This window comes from Erinaceus europaeus, unplaced genomic scaffold, assembly GCF_950295315.1.
Source record: "Erinaceus europaeus unplaced genomic scaffold, mEriEur2.1 scaffold_622, whole genome shotgun sequence".
In the NCBI taxonomy this organism is placed as follows: Eukaryota; Metazoa; Chordata; class Mammalia; order Eulipotyphla; family Erinaceidae; genus Erinaceus; species Erinaceus europaeus.
The window spans coordinates 53,360-75,435 of record NW_026648158.1 but is presented as its reverse complement, the minus strand read 5'-3'; the positions used below and the strand labels follow the sequence as shown (position 1 = coordinate 75,435).

Below are 22,076 nucleotides of genomic sequence, written 5' to 3'. Positions count from 1 at the left end.
TTCTCTCCCCATCTCTGTCTTCCCCTCCTCTCTCCATTTCTCTCTGTCCTATCCAACAATGACAACATCAATAACAACAACAATAATAACTACAACACTAAAACCAGGGCAACAAAAGGAAATAAATAAATATACAAATTAATTAATTTTTATTATTTATTTAAAATTTTAAAATTTATTTATATTAGTAAATAAATTTATTCATCAATATATCAACATACCACATGATATATTTATTATTTATTTATCTATTAATAAATAAATATAAATTTATTTATTTATTTATTAAAATTTAAATATTTATTTATTTTGTTGCCCTGATTTTAGTGTTGTAGTTATTATTGTTGTTGTTATTGATGTCATCGTTGTTGGATAGGACAGAGAAAAATGGAGAGAGGAGGGGAAGACAGAGAGGGGGAGAGAAAGATAGACACCTGCAGACCTGCTTCACTGTTTGTGAAGCAACTCCCCTTCAGGTGGGGAGCCGGGGGCTGGAACCGGGATCCTTACGCAGGTCCTTGTGCTTTGTGCCACCTGCGCTCAACCCGCTGTGCTACCGCCTAACTCCACGATTTTTTATCTTTTAAAAATTTTACTTATGTATTAATGAGAAAGATAAGAGGAGAGAAAGAACCAGATATCACTCTGGTACATGTGCTACCGGGGATTGAACTCGGGACCTCATGGTTGAGAATCCAATGTTTTATACATTGTGCTACTTCCCGAACCACTAATTTTTTATTTAATAAGACAAAGGAATTGAGATGGAAGGGAGAGATAGAAAAGGAGAGAGAAATAGACACCTGCAGCCCTGCTTCAGCCCTCATGAAGCTTCTGCTCATGAGTGGGGGCGCAAACCTGGGTCCTTGCACATGGCAGCATGTACGCTCAACTTCGTGCACCACCACCAGCCCCCATCCTGCTGGTTTGAAAGTGAAATTTAACAATTAAAAAAATCACTTGTTGGGAGGGGGCACTTTCTTTTGTCCATGCCAAGAAAGTACAGACATACCTAGTGGGGGATCCCCACCCTGCAGAGGCTCCCTCAGCCCCTTACCTTTGGGCTCTAGGCCATTGGAATTAAAGTGCATCCTCTTCTGACATTCTGTACAGCTCATCAGGAAGCGGGTCACAGCCTCACGTGGAAGAAAGGCATAGGTCTCCGCAATCTGGGGGAGGAAGAGGAGTGGTCACTGGTCATGGGGATCCACTGGGGGGCTGCCAGGCCACTAGGCTACCAACAGCTATGTTTGGTGTCAGGTGCCTGGCCCTTGCCAAGAAGGTTTGGGGTTTTAGGAGCAAGGGGCAGGTGTCCTGATTCTGAGTCATGGAATTGAGCCAGTGAAGGTGCTTTAAACGGACAAAGATAGCACAGTATTATGCAAAAGACTTCTGAAGTTCTGGGTTCAAACCTAGGCACCACCATCAGCAGTGCTCTGGTACAAATAAATACTTCAACTAAATAACAAAGCAGCAGCTATGAAAATGACTCAAACTAGTAGAGCACAGAGCTACATACCTGAGGCTCTTAATTCAACCCTGATTCCAGTGCCATATATGCTAGAGTGATATTTTGATCTCTCTCTCATGTGAAATTCTATATCATATGAAATACACCTTAAAATAAACCTGACACTTACCCCCCTAACACTTCCTCTCCAATATTCCAACCTTTGGGTCCATGATTGTTCAACAATTTGTTTGGTTTTGTATGTTAACTCTCTTTTCAGCCACCAGGTTCCAGATGCCATCAGGATGCTGGCCAGACTTCCCTGGACTGAAGACCCCACCAATGTGTCCTGGAGCTCCACTTCCCAGAGACACACCCTACTAGGGAAAGAGAGAGGCAGACTGGGAGTATGGACCGACCAGTCAACGTCCATGTTCAGCGGGGAAGCAATTACAGAAGCCAGACCTTCCACCTTCTGCAACCCACAACGACTCTGGGTCCATGCTCCCAGAGGGATAGAGAATGGGAAAGCTATGGGGGTGGGGTGGGATATGGAGATTGGGTGGTGGGAATTGTGTGGAGTTGTACCCCTCCTACCCTATGGTTTTGTTAATTTATCCTTTCTTAAATAAAAAATAAATTAAAAAAAATAAACCTGACAAAGCAATGCATTTCAACATTAGTCTTTAACCTATGTTATAGTACGTAGCACTCCTCTCAGAACATTTTACTGCTGCTCCTGAGAAATGAGTTTATAAGCATCTCTCCAAAGTGGGACAAAACCATTTCCCTCTTTAGAGACAGAGAAACTGAGGCCCATATTATAAGTCTTTTGGCTTTGGGGCCTGTGAACAGAACCCAGGGTGCTATAAGTTCTTGCCATAGATGGAGACCCTCTTCAAGAGAACTAAAAGGCTGATGCCCTGGGGGCATATTTTTCCAGTTGAACAAGTTCCTAGGGACTCCCCCTGCCCCCCAATGCCCAGAGAGTGAAGCCATCCACCCAAGGTCACGCAGTTCTTTAACCTGTATTTGGGGTCACAGGGTCCCACGGCTGCCAGGGACACCTGGCTAGGGGTGTTGAGGGAAAGGTGAAAGGGGTGGGGCAGGAAAGAGGCAGTTCATTGGATGGAGGGGAGGGTGTGGGCCCACACGAGAGCCCAGTCCTGTCCCCTTGTTCTGGGTTTCAGCTGTGTGGGGTGAGGGTGGGCTGCTCAGGGTTCTTTTCACACAGAGCCTGGGTCCTCCCACTCCTCTCCACTAAGGGGCAGCATTGGCCCGGCATTCTGTGTCCTCACAGCAGCCAGGCCAGAAAAGTTGGCTGGTCAGCTACCAGCGGGAGGGGCTGCTCTGCAGGACAGCACAGAGTCTGCTCCCTGGGGAGGCACCTGCATTGGGGTGTTCCAGCTCTGCAGAGACCAGGAGGCAGGACAGGGAAGGGTGAGCAGGGCTAGAGGAGCCTTGGGGCATCAGGTGGAAGCCAGGCCACCAGGACACCCACTCAGCCTATGCTCCTAGCCAGTCCAGCACCATGTGGCCATTCCCGGGGCCACCCCTGCCTGACGGCCGGCTGCAAGCACGGAGTTAATTTTGGTGACACAGTTGTTATTTCTCAGCTGATTTGATGCTCTACGGAGCAGGCAGGCTCCTTGATGAGTTATCTCCCTTCCAAATTCCTTGTCTGATTGCCTGCTGCTGGAGGTCAGGGCCAAGGGCAAACCCCAGCTTCTGCTGGGCACCCTCCCTGCAGGTGTCAGGGCCTCAGGTGAAAGATCAGCCCCAGTCCTGAGCTGCCTGCTAGTCTCAGGAGCCATGTGGCCTTCTTGAGCCTGATGGTCTAGGAGGGCTAGGCCAGACAGAGGGGCTGGGCTGGGCTGGGCTGGGCTGGGCAGAAGGGCTGGTAAGAGTGAGTGGGGTAGGAGAAGGGGTACCTGCAGGAGGAGGGCTGTGGGGAATTTGTGTCAACAGAGGACCACAAAGGCACCTCCGGGGGCTGCATCCCAGTTGAGGCCTCAGAAAAGCTGGGCAGAAGACTGGGGAGGAGGGTGGCAGGCTCCTGGGAAGAAGAAGGAGGGGTTCATCCCAGCACCAGAGACAGCCTTGAACAACCATGCGGAGCATGTCTGTCACTAGGCTGAGAACCTTTTTTTTTTTTTTTTCCCTGCAGGGCTTGGGAAGCCCTGGAAGGGCTGGCTGCTCTGTTTCAGGCTGCCTGCAGGGTGGACAGAGGCTCTTCCTGCCATCTGGCCAGTCTGGGGCCACAGAGGTGACCACAGCTCTCCCACTCTTGCAGGGACCCAGTATCAGGAAAAAGCCATCAGAGGAAACACAGGGAGTGGGGGCATGGATGCAGCTCTTCTGGCCGTGGATCCCACAGAGGGACAGAGAGGGAAGGCCTGGCCTGAATGGCTGGTATGTTTGCAGCCTTGCTAGGAGCTCCCTGGTGAGGCAGTGACAGGCAGAGCCCAGCCCACTCCAGCTCTGCTGCAGGGACTCACAGGGAGGAGGAAGCTGCCTCTGGAGCTGGATCTCCCCCAGCCCCCCACTTACCCATATGAAGACTGGGACTGATGTCCCTGTGTGACTATGAATGCCTGAGGACACAGGACATGGGGAGAGTGGGCATGAGGAGGGCGAGCCCCATAGATGCTCTAGTCAGTGGGGTGGTGGCTTTCAGACAGTTTTAGAGCTACAGCTATGCTTCCAGAAATAGACTCTTATCCGGGATCCCAAAAGGCAGAGCAGATAGAGGTGGGGATGGAGCCGCCAAGACCCAGTCTCCACCTGGCTTCCCTCAGCTGCCTGCTGCCTTGTGCTGGGGGGGCCTCCTGCCTGGACCTCGCCTTTTACATGAATTTGCCCCCCCCCCTTCCCGCAGTAAAAACCAAGAGAGGCTCTGCTGGCAGAGAGAACAGAAGCTATTTGCAGAGTCGCTGACTTGCAAGGCCCCACTTTTGCTCTCCAACTCGAAGGAGGCGGACAGAGACAGATGATGCCAATGGGGGGGGGGATTTGCACCACTTTATACTATCTCCTCCTTCTGCCCTGTGGGTGGATTAGCATGTGGTGGGCCTGGGCAGCTACTGACCACATCTGGCTCCAACTCCAAAGTGGTCTGGGCAGCCATATCCAGACTCCAGAACCTGACCCAGCCCTCCAGTGCCCTGGGAGAGAGGAAGGAAACAAAGGGGCTCGCTCCCACAGAGGTAGAGAAACCAGAAAGGCCCCTTGAAAAATGCTCAGTCCCCTCTACAGGCTCAGAGAGCTTTGCAAACACCCCTTCCAGAGCCTCCCCCCCCCAACACTGGCAAGACCCCCTGGGATCCTCTAAGCCTTGGCAAATACTACATCAGAGGGAGCATAAGGCAGGGGTTTCCTGCCCCTGATGAAAATGCCCCTGCCCTGTACACTGTAAATGGTCATCTACCTCCTGGTTCATGAAACTTCAGTCTCAGAAAACTCATTCACTTGCCCTCTCACATGCATCACTGGGCAGTGGGTTGTGCTGAAAATACTTCTCCCCATGAAGAATGTGTCTCCTTTATGGTCCTCACCAGGTGTGTGTCCATCATCCCCCCCAGGCCCGTAGGCATTCAGCAGGCACCTGGTGCCCTGGAGATAGTCACAGAGAGTCCCAGGACTCAGGCTTGGCAAAGCACACAGAGACAGGCCCCCTTGCCCCTGGGCCAAAAGCCTGAAGCAAACCCTGTGGTGCCAGGCTGTGCCTCTCTTGCAGCCATCAGCACAGGGTTCCATTGGGGGCTCTCTTCCAACAGTCACGGATGGGGGGCAGGGGGCTCCCAAATGTAGAATGGTAGAAGAAAATGGGAGCAGATGAAAAGAGGGGGACAAAAGCATCCAGGCACTACCACTACTCCCCCGAAAGAGAGAAGTGTGGCATGAGAAGGGTGACAGATGGGGAAGAGGAAGAGAAGGGAGAGGAGGTGCAGGGGAGGAGGGAAGCACAATGGCCCCCTTGGCCTCACACCCACTGCAGGAGGGCCTGGTCTGCTCTGCTTAGCCTTGGCCCTGCTGCTGAAATTCCAGCTCTGTGCACAGCCCAGCTGGCTCCCTGCCAGTCATGTGCCAGCTCCAGGCTGGGCAGAGGGAAGTGGGGCACGCGGCGGACATATGGACGAGACGCCAGGAAGGGCAGAGCAAAGGGCTGGCCCGCCTAGCCCAGGAAAGAGCATGCAGGCAGGATGATCCCAGACCTGCCCTCTCCACAGCATGGAAGCTGCAGCCCCGACCTTCAGGAACACACTGGGATGCCCAGAGCTGGGTACTGAGGAGTTCGAGAGGTCATAGAGGTTGGTGGGCTTAGCCAGCAGTAAGTCGTTGTCATGCTTATTATCTGTGAGGGGCAGGGATGGAGAGGTTAGGGCACAGACCCAGGTGGCCTCAAAGTGGGCTCTGTGTCTCTCTAAGTCATCTGCAGATGGGGGTGCTCTCTACATACATACTTCCTGCAGGTAGAGGCCTGAGAGCTGGAGTGAGGATGTGCTAGGTGCACAGCCTGGCACATGGAGTGCTAAGAAAATATGCTGGGCCTCCCTGATGCCAAGGGGCAACACAGGTCCCAGCCTGGGGTCCTTCCCTTTGCCTCTCTGGTGGAAGTTCCCTCAAGGACTCCCTTCCCTGGGGCTAGGCAGTGGTGCACTTTGTTAAGCTCACACATTACAGTGCACAAGGACCCAGGTTGAAGCCCCTGGTCCCCATCTACAGGGGGAAAGCTTCACGAGTGGGGCATCAGGGCTGTAGGTGTCTTTTTCTGTCTCTTTTCCTCTCTACCTCCCCCTCCCCTCTATCTCTATCTATCTAACAAACAAACAAATAACTCCCTTCCCATGAGTCACCTCCCAAAGCAGAAATGCTAAGAAGCAGGAGTTGGGGGCAGAAGGGAGACTCACCCTCCCTCCCTGCTGGCCTCAGTCTGCTCCCTCTGAGGGTCCTGGAGTGGCCTTAGGATTCATCATGGACAAAAGATTTTTAAACATGTGGATTCTATAGGGATGCTCCAGACTTAGCGGGTCACCTCTCCACAAGGCCTCAGTACCAAGGCTATCTACGCAGAGGACTTTGGTTTGTGTGTTTGTGTGTGTGTGTGTGTGTGTGTGTGTGTGTGGGTTCATTGCCTCAGGTGGGGAGACTGGTCACAGATAGAGAGGTCTCTAGGAAGCCCAAGAGAAAATGAGGTCACCCACCAGCTGTCACTCATGAGCTGTATGACCTTACGTGGCTCAACTCTCTGGATCAGTTTCCTTAACTGAAATGTGTGTGAGTGTGTGGGGGTGGGGTGGGGTACTACCACTGTGCCTTTGTCACAGGATTGCTGTGAGGCTCGTGTGAGTGGACCATGCTGGGCCTTACTGGGTTGGTGGTGAGCACTGGACAAACAGTTCAGAGCTGGGGGGAGGGGAGTCATGGTGATGGGGGTGGGGCCCTCCAGCTCTGACCACTTCCACCTCCCGGTGCAGCATACTTTCTATCCCAAGGATGCCAACTCTGCTTCCTTCTGCCAGATTATTACCACCTTCTCTGTGAAGGCCCCTTGGCTTAGCATTGAAGACTCGTGTCTGGAGTTACCTGTACCGAATGCCCAGGTCCCTGGGGTTTTTGTCCCCTCAAAGCTAGTCTTGGAGAACTTTCTGTTTCTCAAATCTGGGGACTGTATTTAGCCTCCCTCCCAAACCAAAAGTGTGTGTGTGTGTGTGTGTGTGTGTGTGTAGAAAGGGGCAGCGGTGAACCCACACACAGGAAGCTTCCAGACTAGGCCAGGCACAGTGTCTGCCAAGGAAATACTTGCTCTTATGAGGGTTATTATCCATTTTCCCCAGCCCCCCCCCCCCAAGCCAGGAACAGGCTGCAGGGGCTGTGTTGGGGAAGGGGGTAGGGCAAGAGGAATGGAAACCTGGGTGACCAAGCCTCCCTCCTGCTCTCCTTGGGCCCCCTTCCCTCCCACTCTCTTTTGCTTCAACCTGCTTCTGTCTCCTTTGTGTTCAGACCACAGGCCCGCCCCCTCACCCTGTGAGCCATCTCTGGCTGCCATGCCCTTGCCCTGTGCCCCTCGGGTCCCCAAAGGCCGTTTCATCACGCCTCAGCTCCCTGCCCCGCCCTCCGCCCAACATGTGCAGAACCCATGGCCTCCTGCCAAGGCCCGGGGCTGCCAGCAGAGGCGCAGAGAGAGAAATCTCACCGCTCGGTAGGTTTTCTTCTGCCCGGCGTGCTTGGGGGCTTTGCCTGGCTCTGCCGAGCTCTCCACATGCATCGAGTAGATGATGTCAAAGAAATCTTCCACCACAGCGACCCGCTTCAGAGAGATGCCCTCCGGCTCCGACAGGCCATCTGCCCCCTGCGACAGGGTGGACAGGCTGTGTTAGTGTCAGGGATGACAAGGGTGCGAGCAGGGCCCCAGGCCACTGGGGTGGGTCAGGGGGAGCTGCTCCCTGACCCTGTGGCCTCCAGTGACAGCATTGTGGGGGGTGGGGTGGCGGGCTAGGGGTGAAAGGAGATGGCTGAGAGGGCCCCAGGGAAGGGGATGGGTTACCAGAGTCAGGGTGGCTGCTACCACTAAGTCAGGGACAATGGGCAGAGAATGACAATAACAAAAATACAAATTGAAAAACCAAGAGGCTCCATGTTCACAATTTCAGACAGATTGTGCCAGACTTGGGCGGGCGGGTGGGGAGCTCTCAGATCACTTGCTGTGCCAAGCGCGCCCGCGGAGTCTCTGGGGAGGGGGGAGTGCTAAGTAGATGCGGGCCCCATCAGGAGTGCGCCAATTAGCAGTAACCTTTCACTGTGGTCCTGGGATGGGGCCCCAGGGGGGCTGTCCCATCACCTGGGTGACTCCTGCCTCCACCCCAGCCTTCAGAAAAGCTTTTCACCATTGCCCACCCTCCCCACTCCAGCAGCTGAGCACCAGCCATGGCACCCTGGCTCTTTGTTAGGAGAGACATGGAGAAGAACAGACAGCAGGCCCAGGGGGTGGTGGTGGCCCACCCCCCAATTCTTATCAGGCTGATAAGAGCACTTCAGCTGGCCTGGGCAAGGGGTGCCAGGATCAAGGTGGGAACCTTCAGCAGCAAAGAGACACCTGGCCCACATCTGCCCTCCTCCCCCACCCCCCACAACTAGGAGTGTACAGGGAGACTGAAGGGCAGGAGGCTGGGGGGTGGAGGTGGGGGCAGGGAGGGCTGACTGCTCCCAAGCACAGCTCCTGGTTCAGAGGGCATGGAATGCACACTAGATGGGGATATCAGCTCCCTAAGGGGAGACAGGGAGGTCTCCAGGGCTCCAAAGATGAAAAGCAAAGAGCATGGTGGAATGATCTGGGGAAAAGGCAAGATTTTCTCTACAAGTGTCCCCCAAGACAAATCTCTAAGAAATTCTGCTCCAAAGGACCCCACTCAAGAACCCAAGTTGAGTGAGGGTGTGGGCTTCCTCTGTTGGCTCAGAGTTGTCTCCTGGGAGCTGGGGACAACACCGGTCCCAAAGTGGGCTTACTGAATAACTGCCCTGCATGCTGCTTGGGTGAAGGGCCCTCCAGGCAGTTTAGACCCTTCCCCAATTTTTATGAGGCCCCTTAATAATTCTTTTTCTCCTCTCAGTCTCAAGTCCTGGGTCTAGAGGACAGGAGCAGCAGCAGCACCTTTCTGAAGAGCTCCCGAGAGGGGTTAAGGAGATACGCTGGCACCACTAGCACCCAACCAGTCCGCAGGAGCTGTGGATGCAGGCTGCTATTAACAAGTGCTCTGCCATTTGCCAAGTTCCTCCCAGCTCTGACACTACCACCACCCCCTCCCCAAGATCATGGCTCTGGGAGGGGCTTAGGGTCAGGCCCTGCCAGTGGTATGATGGCTGGGGAGCAGCAGTTGGCTGACTTTGGCCTTTGTAGTTGGAGGTGATAGGTGGCATGCCGATGGGACAAGTGTTCATAACACATTCAGGCCACAGATCAGGACAGTTCTATCCAGCATTTCCCCCAGTGAATTATGACTGGTCAACAGAGCTCTCTCTCTTCTCCAGTGACCCCCCACCCCTGAGGGAAGAAAGCAGATGGGGGAGGAAAGACGACAGCTGGGCATCTGAGGTATAGAGTACCAAACCCTAGAGCTAGCAGACGGGGTCTCTGAACAGTGACTTGGGCATCACCTCACTGCCCAGTTTATCAGCACTTTTGCCAAAGGCTTTCTCCCTGGTCAGGATTCATTTCAATGGGGACTTCCCAGATAGCATGCACCTGGGCTCGGGGGCTGGGGATGCAGGGAGTGTTAGTTTGTACATACACACACACACACACACACACACACACACACACACACACACCCTTGCTGTGAGACTGTGGGCAAACTGTTCAACTTCCATGAACTGTAAAATCCCATGGTTTTTCTTTTTTAAAACTCAGAAGTTGCGGCCAGGTGATGGCACACATGGTAAAGCATATGTATTACAGTGTGCAAGGATCCTGGTTCAAGCCTGCAGCTCCCACCTGTAAGGGGAAAGCTTCACAAATGGTGAAGCAGTGCTGCAGGTATCTATCTTTCTCTAAATATATATCTCCTTCTTCCCTCTCGATTTTTGTCTCTATACAATAAATAAATTTTAAAAAAACTCAGAAATCAGTGTTAACTTTTTCCTGGAAATATATAAAGCACCCCCCCCCCATACCCACCCAAAGTCCTGGGTCACCTGTAAGAGCTTATCAGTGACTAACTCATGCTGACCTATAGCCAGCCAGCATTGTGGGGACCTTAAAATACTATGATGACGGCAAGGATAGATAACATAATAGTTATGCAAAGAGACTCTCATGCTTGAGGTTCCAAAGTCCTAGGTTCAATCCCCTGCACCACCATAAGCCAGAGCTGAACAGTGGTTAAAAAAAAGAAGAAAGAAAGAAAAGAATAAGAAAAAAGAAATTAAATTAAAATAAATAAATAATATTATGATAATAGAACCAGGTAAGGCAGACAATATGATGAATCAGTTTCAATATACTTTCAACCAGAGAATCATGCTGGCAAAAAGAAAAAGAAAATATTAAGAATTAAAATACAGTGACTGGGGAGGTTAGCAGTTGGTAAATCACTTGGCTTCCATGCGTGAGATCTTGGATTTGATCCCTGCCCCTGCCTATACTAAAGTGATGCCCTGATAATATTTACTTATTAATTTATTTTACCAGAGCACTGCTCAGCTCTAACTTATGGTGGTGCTGGAGATTAAACCAAAATATTCCCTGAGTTGAACCCAAGTCACAGCAGTGAAAGCACTGAATCCTAGCCATTAGACCACCAGGAAAGGGACTGCTGTGGTGTTTGGATTGTCTCTTGCTAATAAAATTTTTTTGAGAAGAATGAAAATATAAGTGGGTTTCTATTTTTCCATCTGTGCAGAAGTTATACAGGTGTGTTCACTTGTAAACAGTCTTTAATCTGGGGCTGGCAAGATAGCTCACTTGGATAGCATACATTGGCATGCCCACCACCCAGGCTCAAGCCCAGCCCCCACAGCACTGGGGGTAGATTCAGTGCTGTGGTCTTTTCCTGTCTTTCTGTTTCTCTGTCTCTGAGAATTTGAAAAGGTAGTCCCAGAGCAGTAAAGTTGCAGGACAACAACAACAAAAAAAGTCCTTAATCTGAGGATTTAATACTCTATGCACTTTTTTGCATATATGTTAAACTTTAATTTTAAGAGAATATTAATTAAAAACATGATTGGGGAAGGTAAATCTACAACATTTTTATACTCTATCCATTGGCATAATGTTATAGCTTCATTATAAAGCAGTTAGCACATGTTAATTACATTTTAAGAAATTTTTCTTATGAGAGAGAATAGAGAGATAAGAATACTACTCAACTCTGACCTAAGGTGGTGCCAGGGATTGAACCTGCAGCCTCTGGGGTCTTAGGCATGCAAATAGTGTGCTCTCACAAGCTAAGCTGTCTCTTGGCCCCTAGCTCTTAATAAAGCTTTACCTGCTTTAAAGTTAATCAACTTTTGCTCATAAAATTGTCTCAAGCCACAACAGATATTGCTTGAGAAGGGTAGTAATATTTGGTGGGAAGGAGTGGTGTTAGAAATATGCTGACAAAAAGGCAGCATTTTAGACAGGTGAGATACACCCTATTCAACTTGGTGGTATTGGTCAGATCACTGCTTGACCGCATGAAACTCAGCTCCTTACCTGTGAAGTATTCCTGAAAAGGTCTAGTTGTGAATACCAAGGACCTGGTAAGAACAGACATCTGGGGAGGGGAGCCAGGCGGTAGCACAGCAGGTTAAGTGCATGTGGTGTGAAGCACAAGGACCAGCATAAAGATCCCAGTTTGAGCCCCTCAGCTCCCCACCTGCAGGGGAGTCGCTTCACAGTCAGTGAAGCAGGTCTGCAGGTGTCTGTCTTTCTCTCCCCCTCTCTGTCTTCCCCTCCTCTCTCCATTTCTTTCTGTCCTATACAACAATGACAACGAAATTACAACAATAAGAAACAAGGGCAACAAAAGGGAAAATAAATATTTTTTAAAAGTATTAAAAAAAAAAGAACAGACATCTGCTCCAATGCTAGTGGTTATGCTAAAAGATTTTCATGTCTGAGTTTTTGAGCTCCTAGGTTCAATCTCCAGCACCACCATAAGTCAGTCAGAGCTGAGCAGTGCTCTCATGAAAAAAAAAAAAAAAGCGAAAGCCCACAACCTAAATGTTCACCTTTTTCCTTCCAATGCACTGTGCTTGGACATTTTGTGTTTAGGAATCTGCTCTTATCTTATGTCAGAATACAGCATGGGTCTGAAGTAATCCCCGGTATCAGAAGTGATGAGTACTCTTCTATACTGTAATTCCTAAATAACACACCAGGGCTGCCAAGCAAACTTGAAGTCAGTTTCCTTGAAGTCAAGTGTAATGAACCAACCCCGAGTAAGCAACAAGACACACGGCCCAGTGCCCAGCCTGCCTCTATCCAGCCTCCTATCTCCATTCTCAGACAGAAGCAACTAAATGGGGCCATAAAATTATCCCAGCAACACTTCCGAGGAGCATTTTCAGGAGCTCTCCTTGAAACATGATTGCCATCTCCTCTGATGTTCAAGTGTGGGCACTGTGATCAGTCTACCGAGACGGGAGAGGGCACCCAGGAAGGGAGAGAGCCAGCTCGTAACGACCAAAACTCCAACCACATGAACTGTCCTCTGGTGAGCCATGGCCACTAGATGCTGTGTGTGCTCCATCCAAAGGGAAGAGGACCAAGAGACCTTCAAGGGAATCCTGGGAAGAGAACAAAGGGATCCCAGGACAGACACCTCTGCAGGGCCCTGCACCCAGAGAAGTAGTAACCTTCACGCTGAATGCTACAGGAGAGGACACCTTCCCAGCTGAGAATCCAGGCTTGGTGCTGCCAGGCGAGAGTAGCTAATTCAGGGAGAGGAAAATACAGTCTCCACAGCCTTGGGATGCCCCTGCCAGCTACAGCCACTTCTGTTTTCCACCCGAATTAGCTTAATCTCATCCATCGTCATCAGCAAGACTGACAAAAGAAAGCTCACTTCGTTTATGCTGGGTCTACATGGGACCTGGCTTCTCCTTACTGTCCCCAGCTTCCTGGGGATGCCAGCCAGGAGTGATGGAATGGAACCCTGCTGCACCAGCACCCCATGGGGAAAGCCATGGAAAACACATGGTCAGTTGCGTAGGACCGACCTCTGGGGCCTTCCTTCCTGGGGAAGACTATTGCCATGGCAACACACTCCATCCTTTTAAACCAGCCAACTCCAAAACAGTCTGCCAGACAGGGCCCAACAAAACCAGACATGGCAATAAGTTAAAAAAAAAAAAAATTCATGGAACTACTAACTTTCATGGATGACAGTATCTTCTTCAAAACCAGCCCATTTGGGGTTGTAAACTAAAGATCAGGTGGCAAGGCATTGAGGAAATGGCCAAATGTCTACTTAAATACTGCTGTCATTTCAGAACACTTAAATGGTGGTCTTCAAAGTGTGGCCCCTAAACGTTTGCCCAGCATGAGCTTAGCTGAGGCAATATTACAAATGCAGATTCTCAGGCCCTGCCACAGATCTGCCAATTCTGGATGCTTCCAGGGTGTTAATAGGCATCCCCTTCACACTTGTGCGTACACACACACACACACACACACACACCTCATGATTCTGAGGCATGATAGATTTTGAGAACTACTGATTAGATTGTCTCTACAATCAGAGACAGAGAGGTAACTTGTGGGGACCTGGCATTGGCTCATTAAATTTAGAAATGCTCTGTGCTTCCAGACCTAATATGTTAATATTTTCTTCTCTAGTGAAGGCCATTTTTTCTAATGATTCCTATTGGACAACATTAGCATAAATTCATTTCTAATGATTCCTATTGGACAACATTAGCATAAATTCAAAACACCTGCCCAGATGCCAATTGTGGATTATGGATAGACAGGGCAAGCCTACCCCTAATGCTTTATCCAGGCCAGGTGTTTAAGTCTTCCCTGGCACAGCAAATTAAGCAGTTCTTTCCTGGATTCCTTTTTTTCTCATGATCTGAATGCTTCAGCACAAAGACAACTGCTGAAGCCAGGGTTGCAGATCTACAAGGGGACTCTGAATGTCTGACCAGGCCATTAAGCAGGCCTGTAGTAGAGTGGCTTCATGAGCTGTGGTGGGGAGACATCCCTCAGGTAAGGCTCTGGATCTGACTAGTTTCATTGGTCAACCCACCAAGCTAATTAAATAGATCCCTGCCCTTGGTGGCCAGTGAGGTCCATTTGCTAGTGTGTTGCAGTTCCCTGCCTCCACTGCAGCTCTGAGTACCTGTTGGCGTGGCAGTAAGGTATACACTGATCAAGGTGGACTCAAGAGTTTCAGGGCACCACCAGACTGTAATAGTGGGGAATGCCTCCCAGTGGGGATATTTCTCAACTGGGTTCCTACTGTGATGGAAGAGACCATAAAGAGAGACCTTATCAAGAGCTTAAAAATCAGCTCTTGATAAGGTAGGAGAACCAAGTGGACTGGAGACTGCCCTCAGAGTAGACAGGCAGTAGAACCCACCTTAGGGGATACACCTTTGGTAGCCACTCCTGTGGGAGCCCTGGACATTAGGGGGTTGACTGCATGGGCCAACGTGGGGCAGCTGCTCCTTGCCTTCTGAGCCAATTCAGCGGCTTAGGTCACAAGCAAAAGCAACTGCATGTATTAGCAGTTTGCTTCCCCCCCCCCTTCCCCAAATTACTGGTACATTTCAATAGATTCAGTCAAGACTGGGATTTGGGAAGTAGGGGGGTGGGGTAGTAGTTCTGGGGGTGTTCCTACCAATTCTCAATCCAACTCCAGGCAGGGTTGAAAGGCCTGGGGAGGAATCTGCCTCCTGCAAAGGATTCTCAGAGGGAAAGGGAAAAGGTAGAAAGTAAAAGGTAAAGCCATATTCAAGGGGGAACAAAAGAAAGAAAAAAAAAAAGGAATATGAGTGAAGACCATCACCCAATATCCAGAAATTCTTTATAATCCCCAAGAGAAGCTGGTCATAATTTGTAAAAGGAAATCAGATAATTATGGGGAGGTTACTGTATTGGGCAAAGCCAGTCTTCGAATTTCTCTAGGCAATGAGTACTACCTCTTGCAGACTGGGGGCAGAAGGGTGTGTGTGTGTGTGGGGGGGGACTCTGCAAAATAAAAGATTTATACCAGAATTTCAGGACCCAGAGTTGCACTGAACCCTGTAGGCCCAAGTGGGGCAGAGGGATGAGACCCCTCCCATGAGTAAATAAACACACAAACAAGGCACTTGAGGTCTCAGTGTAGCACCTGCCTCTTCCCCACCCCTGTGCACAATCTCCAACTGTTCCTGTGGAGCCACCATCGTGTCGCACCTGCCATCTGGAACAGGCCTCACGTATTCCAAGACCTCCTTTCTGCTTCGCTGAACCTCCATCTTCTTTCAAATCATGCCAGGACCAAAATGCACACCCAGGGCCACGGAGGAGGGTGCCTGGGATCAGCCCCCAAACAATAGTGCCACCTTTGAGGGGGTGCCATTGGCTTCAAGCTGCTCGGAATATTTCTCTCTCAAATGATTTGTAGTTTTGTAAACTCTGGGACATCTAGTGAGGTTGAGGGGAGGCGGCGTGTCTCCCCACCCCCCATGGGAGGAGAGGAGCAGAGACTCCTGGCTGAGGGCTGGAGGGAAGGACCAGGTGGGAACTGCAGGCAGGGCAGGGGCCGGGAGGGCGCTGTGCAGGGGGGGGGGGGCAGTCACAGGCCTGGAGACACCTCAAGCCTGGGCCCCGTGTGCAGCTGTGTCCAGCTGTGTCCAGCTGTGCTGAGGCAACACCGCACAATGGCTTCGCCACTTCCCGGGAGACCTGTGGGCACCGCAGGACAGAACAGCACCCCCCCGAGGACACCCCCCTAGGGGCGCCGGGGTGGGGGGCCCTGGGGACAGCGGCCAAGGGCAGGGATGGGTTGGGGGGGAGGTGGAGGAGTGTTCCAGGCAGAAGGGGGGCGGCCCTGAGCCAGGCAGGTCCCGCGGGCGGGTCCCTCCGGGGCCGAGGCGGGCGGCCCGGACGCGCTAACGAGCGGGGGCCCAGGTGCGGGCCCCACCCGGGCCGGAGCGGGAGGGCCGGGGGGGAGGGTCGGGGGGAGGGGCGCGGCCCGCGCGCTAATGACTGTTGACAGCGCGCTCTGGGGCCGCCCGGCCGCGCGCGCCGCTGACAGCTGCTGGGGGCGGGGCGGGGCGGGGCGGCGGCGCGGCTCCCTCCAGGGCGCAGGCGCGTGCGCTCGGCGGGGCGGGGCGGGGCGGGGCGGGGAGGGGTGGGGTAGCGGGCGCGCGCCGGGCCCGGGTTCGGAGGGCCCGCTGGAGCGGCTCGCGCGGGCTCCTCGCGGGCAGGCAGGTAATGAGAGTAACCATGGCAACCCACCAGAGGAAGTGTATTCTGCAGGAGACGTTAATCCCCTCTCCCCGGAGCTGGGACAGCCTGACTTTCCATTCTCACACAGTAATTAGATACCAGCTGTCAGTGCAGGGGGGACGGCTCTGCGGCTACAGCCCCGCTGGGGGGGGGGCGCACAAAGGGGGCGCGGGTAGGAGGGAGTTAAAGACACAGGAACGCTTTCCAGTCGCGGGCCTGCGGCGGCGTGCCTCCCCCAGGCTCCGCACTCCCCCAGCGCGCGCGCCCGCTCACCTGGAAGCCCCGCCTACGCCGCACGCACCTGCTGCGCGCGCGCCCGCCCGCCCTCCGCAGCCCCACCTCCTGGTTCCCAGCGCACCTGCCCTGCTCCCGCCCCCGCCCCCGCCCCCGCCCCGGACGCTGCCCACCTGTCCTTTGTGCGGGGCGGTACCATTCGATCCGGCCAGTTCTCCTCCAGGGAGCTCCCGCTAGGTGCCAGGCACTGTGCCAAGCCTGCTGTGTGTGATACTCAGACCCTCCGCGGTAGGCGCCTCTGCGGCTCCCCACCCAAGGCGCGCTGGCTGGGGTGTGGCCCAAGGTCGTGCAGGCTTGAACCCCCATCCCAATGCCCCTTTAGCCACTACAGCGCCTCCCCGTCTGAGGCTACATCCGTCATAGCCGGGGGAGGAGAACTCCCAACTGCTCAGAGATACAGCAATCACACTGGTGCCGGCATGGACATGTGTGCCCAGCAGTCATTGCCTCGCTTTACTTTCCCACAGTATTAGGCCCCATTTTACAGGGGAGGAAACTGAGGTCCAAAATGAGGAAGCAGTTATCCACCGTCACAAGTAGTGTGGAACTCAAACCCAGGTCATAAGGCCCCAAATTCGTGACATCCTGACATCCTAGCTACTGGCTGCTGTATACACACACACACACACACACACACACACACTACACCACCATAGATGGAGCCTAGTCTTCACTGCTCAGCCCAGCCATGACCCGTCCCAGCATCAGTGAGGGGCTGCCTCTCTTAGTCACACCTGCAAAATCGAATCAGTTCCTAGACCTAAAGTCACAGCCACAGCCCGCAATTTTGCCAAGCCTCCCAGAAATCCTTGCTCTTGGCATGGGCTGCTGCTTGGGAATCGTTTTAGACCAGCCTGTCCATTTTCTAGGCTGGGAAATCGAGACCACCCCAAGGAAGAGGTGGCCTGGTGAGATCTTCTGGGGGAGGGATTCAGTCCCCCAGGACTCAGCTATGCCTCCTGCCTCTACCCCATAGTCAGAAGGGGGTGGGGTGAGCTGGGGGTATAGCAAGGAGGGGTGTTAGAGCTGAGCAGCAGAGCGGGCTCCTGCCCACAGTGGCGACTGGTGTCTGGGGCAGGAGGAGGCTATCTGATCCCTTCCCCACTGCCCCGGCCGTGACCTCCTCCCTCCTCCATTGCTCCCTCCTCCCTCCTGGCCAGGGTAGCCAGCACCCTAGGCTGTAGCTGAGAACCCAGCTGCATTCCTGTGGGAGGAGGGGCAGGGGAGGCTGGACCAAGGGCTTTGGGGACAGGGGAACCCCTGGGGCCACCCCACTCTGCACAGACCAAGGGCAAGCTGCCTCCACTCTCAGTGTCTTCCTGCCTCTGAGCTCCCCATCCCTCAGTAGCAAAGCTGCCTAAATTTGGCTCCAGGAGGGAGTGGGGGAGGCAGCAGCAGGCGGGTGCTATGAGAGGCCAGGGCGCAGCTCCCTGTCTAGCCGGCTGGCATTTTTGCTGTCTGGAGGAGGGCAGGGGGGCCTAGCAGCCCTCTCTGGGAAAGGGAGATGTTCGTACCTTCTGACATGTACTGAGTAATGTGCAAACGACATGCAAACCAAGCTTCAAATCAGCATCTCAGCCAAGGAACAGCTTGGGTGCTGCTTTTGGGATGAGAACAGAAGGCCCAGTGGCCCAGTCCCCAAGGCCTTCTATGGGAGCTGGGTGAGAGGCACAGGGTGTCCAGGGACAGGAGCTGAGAGATCAGGCTTCTCCCTGGGTGTAGCCACGGGGCTTCAGATCAGCAGCTGGACTCCAGTCCCAGCCGGAAGCCAGGGCCCTGGTTTTCTCTGCCTGCTCCAGCATAGTGCTTGGCACACACGGTCACATGGAGAAGCATGTGAGCTCTGCAGCCACCCTGCCCAGGTTCAAATCCTGGCTCTCCACTGGCCAGCTGGGTGCATTCCTCAACAACATACTTGTCCTCAGGCTGACAGCTAGTGGGATTAGTGACCCTAAAGAAGCTGGGGTTAAGACCTAGATACCTAGATTCTAGGTGGGGTTTAGCCAGCCAGTTTCTGTGAGTTTCACTCCCCTCCTCTGGGAAAGGAGTTCAGGATCCTAAGATCAGCTGTGATGTCCACGTGAGGGCCTGGCAAGTGATAGGCACCATAGAATCTTCCCTCTGACAGAGTTTCCTTTCTTTTCACATTTTGTCCTGTACCCATCCCCCATCTCCTCTTTGCCCTGCCATCTTGGTTGGCCTTTAGATAGTTGTAAGGTCTTTGTAGGCTCTCTTCTCTCTTTGTCTCCACTTGTCCTGGTAACAACCTCAGGCTTCATCTTGAGCTGCACATCTGCTAAGTGTGTGTGTAGAGAGGGGGTGGGGGTAGGGTGAAGAGGGAGGAGGATGATTAGCTCTGCCTGGGGACCTGGTAGCCCTTGGTGGGAGGCTGCTTTTCTTTACACAGTCTCCCCCTCCCCACCTGTCATCCTAGATGACCAGGAGGGGTGGGCTGTGCCCTCAGCTCTATCGGGTGTGGGGTGCTGGGGCCGGGCTTCTCAGTAACTCTGTTTAACCCCAGATAACTGCTCTCCTGCCCCTCAGGCCGGGGCTGATATGAGCTGAATCCAACTTCCTGCCACCCAAAAGCCACTTCCTGTCAAACTCGAGCTGATACCAGAAGAACCTGTTTTTTGCTCACAGAGTAGTCCCTGGTGGGGCAGCCACCCGCCTGGCCCGGTGTGAACATTTGTTCCACTTGCCCCCAGTGAGACTGGGTGGGGAGGCTGGCAATACACCCTCCCCACTTCTGAACCTACCTGTCCTGCCCTGCGGCAGCCTCTGGACCTGCCAACCAGCCCAGGAAGGGTGCCAAGTGTCCCTTTGGGTCCAGACAGACGTGTAGGCAGTCTGACAGAAACACACACTCACAGAGTTAGGCTACCAGTTCCCACAGCCACTGGGTATTTAGGCAAGGTCTCCACAGGACAACAAGTGTGTGACCCTGTCAGACAGGGTCACACACGCTCAGAGAGGCACCTGCAGCCACACACAGTCTTTGGCTAAGGGTTCCCAGAGCCACACTCAGTATATCACACTGGCAGTTAGGCCTGGTCTCAGAGTTACTCACACCGTGCAGATAGGAATCTCCCCTTGTGCTCCCCACACTCACCAGCACCTCCCTCCAGATGTAGTGACTGATTCAGCACTGCTCTTTGAGGGTCTGCTCTGTGCCAAGCCGGGGGCCATGCACAGTCAGAATTACTGGAACGATCACACATACTTAGCTGACCTCTGCGGCTGTCAGCTTATCTATGAAATGGGGATGATACTATTCCCCCCACCACCACCACACACACATACAGGGCCACTAGGAGGGCTAATGAGCACATGTGTGCAAAGTCCCTGTCACATCTGGTCCATGTGGGTCATGTGAGTTAGACTATCTTAGCCAGCCAGGAGCATCCTGTGCCCAGCTCCATACTAGGACCCCATGGCCAAAGGCCTCCAGGAATGAGGCTAGGAGGCTAGGTTTCCTCAGATGAAAAAAATGAAGCAAAGAGAAGAGGCCCACATTCCTCAGCCCTCTGCCCCCACCCCATCTCCAGCCTAGCCTCACTCTACGGCTCTCACCTGCCCACGTACCGTACCAGTGTGACCCTGTCTCTGAGGCCCTTCCTGCTGCTCTTGCTCTGCCACCTCCCTGCATGGCCCATGCCTCCCTATACCCACACTGGATGCTCACAAGTCCAGTTTCCTTCTATGCTCTTCGTTTTCCCCCACCACCTGTGGGCCCTGGAGGACTTGGGAATTAGTGAATCAATGAGTGAATGAATGAAGCTAAGATCTCAAGACCCCTGGCTGATGCTCCCTGGACTAAACCCCTCGCATTTCCTGGCAGTGCGGATTGGAGCCAAGCCCCAGCTGCCCCGGGATGGTAGCACGGATGCCGGGCTGACTGAAGCTGGCTGTCAGGAGCTTGTCTGGCCATATCGGCCAGCAGGGGAGACCAGCTGGTGGTGCAGGGCCCACCGGCCCAGGCTTGGAATCTGAGCTGCCCTGAAAGACCCGGCTTCTCTCTGGGCCCCCACAAACTGGCCTTTGTTCCCTGGGTCGGCCAAGACAGCAGCATGGGCTTTTTCTGTGCCTATGGCACCCGCACCAAGCCGACAGAGTAACCAGGCCAGCCTCCCCTCTGTCCGTGCCCAGGACGTTGCTGTGGGACTAAATGGAGATGTAATTTTCTATACAAATCCATGACAATTTAGATGGAGTGATTGTAATTGGCTTTTCAATGGGGGTTTTGTCCAGCGCTGGTGGCTAGAACTGGGTGGCCTGCTGGAGGCAGGCTCCATTTAAATGACAATAAAGCAATAATATTGAGGACTTGTATGGTGCCCAGAGCCCCTCCTGGGCCCAAGTGGAGCCTCATGTTTATGGATCTGGGCCTTCCCTGGGGCCTGTCTGGGCAAATGGGTGGTGGGGGGTACTGTGCCCATAGAAGGTCTGCTGTACTTTGGACTTACAAAACTAGGGTGTCGGGATAGCTGGGACAGAGTCCTGTGGCTATTGTTCACCTGTCCCCTCATACACTAGATACCCACTACCTAGTGATGCTGGGGCTGAGCTGCCACTACAGGTGTTTAGCACCCCCACACCTGGAAAAGCAGCCCAGCCTCAGGCAGCTCAGAGGGAGGAGGGTGTAGTGGGTAGCATGACAAGAGGTTTGAGAGCAGGACCAGCAACACAGGTTGAAATTCTGTTCCACCACTGACCGGCATTGCCTAATTTCTGTGCCTCCATTTCACCAGCCATGCCATGGAGCTGCCCTATAACTTCCAGGTTGGGACACCTGAGTAGGGCAGGGTGAAGCCCAGTGCTCTCTGGGAGCTAGTCCTCTGGCTCATTAAAAGCCCCAGTGCTGGTGCCAGCCTTGCTGGCTGACCTCGACTGTATGAGTCCTCTTCTTCAGACCTCCACCAGCTGGTGGAGGTCCTTGCGAGGGGTGGAGGGGAGGCTTTTAGGAGAGCACACCCCACAAAGCTGTGACAACTTAAGGAAGGGACTTGGGCAAGCGCTTTAGCAGAGTGGTGCTCGCTTGATAAACATTAGCTCCCATCTCCGTGCAGCTCCTTGGGCTTGAGGAGCTTGCCATCCAGTGATAATTATACTGTTGAGTGTGGGAGATAGAAGGGAAGAGAAGAGGGCTCACAGAAAGCCCTGCTGTAGCTGCCTCTGAGAGTGATCAAGAGGACCAAGGTAGTTGGGCAGGGCTGCACTGTGTTAAGAAAGGCTTCATGAGTGGGGCCCCAGCAGTGGCATACCCAGTAGAGGGCACATGTTATCACACACCAGGACCAGGGTTCAAGCCCACAGTCCCCACCTGAAGGACAAAGTTTCACAAGCAGTGGAGCAGGGCTGCAGGTATCTCTCTTTCTCTATCCCTCTTTATTTCTCTGTGTCAGAGAAGAA

General features: G+C 53.0%; 1 protein-coding gene across 1 annotated transcript in view; it reads right to left on the bottom strand.

The window, feature by feature from the left end:
* Window positions 1–1,012: 1,012 nt before the first annotated feature.
* The window catches only part of LOC132536643 (nucleolar protein 4-like), a gene marked incomplete at its 3' end in the record, with an annotated part of 63,153 nt that continues 42,089 nt past the window's right edge, over window positions 1,013–22,076 (bottom strand). Inside the window, exons 2-3 of the mRNA XM_060184778.1 lie at window positions 7,647–7,802; window positions 1,013–1,169 (exon numbers count right to left, since the gene is read on the bottom strand). Coding sequence (XP_060040761.1) covers window positions 1,013–1,169; window positions 7,647–7,802 — 313 coding nt within the window. The remainder of the gene's footprint in view (window positions 1,170–7,646; window positions 7,803–22,076) is intronic.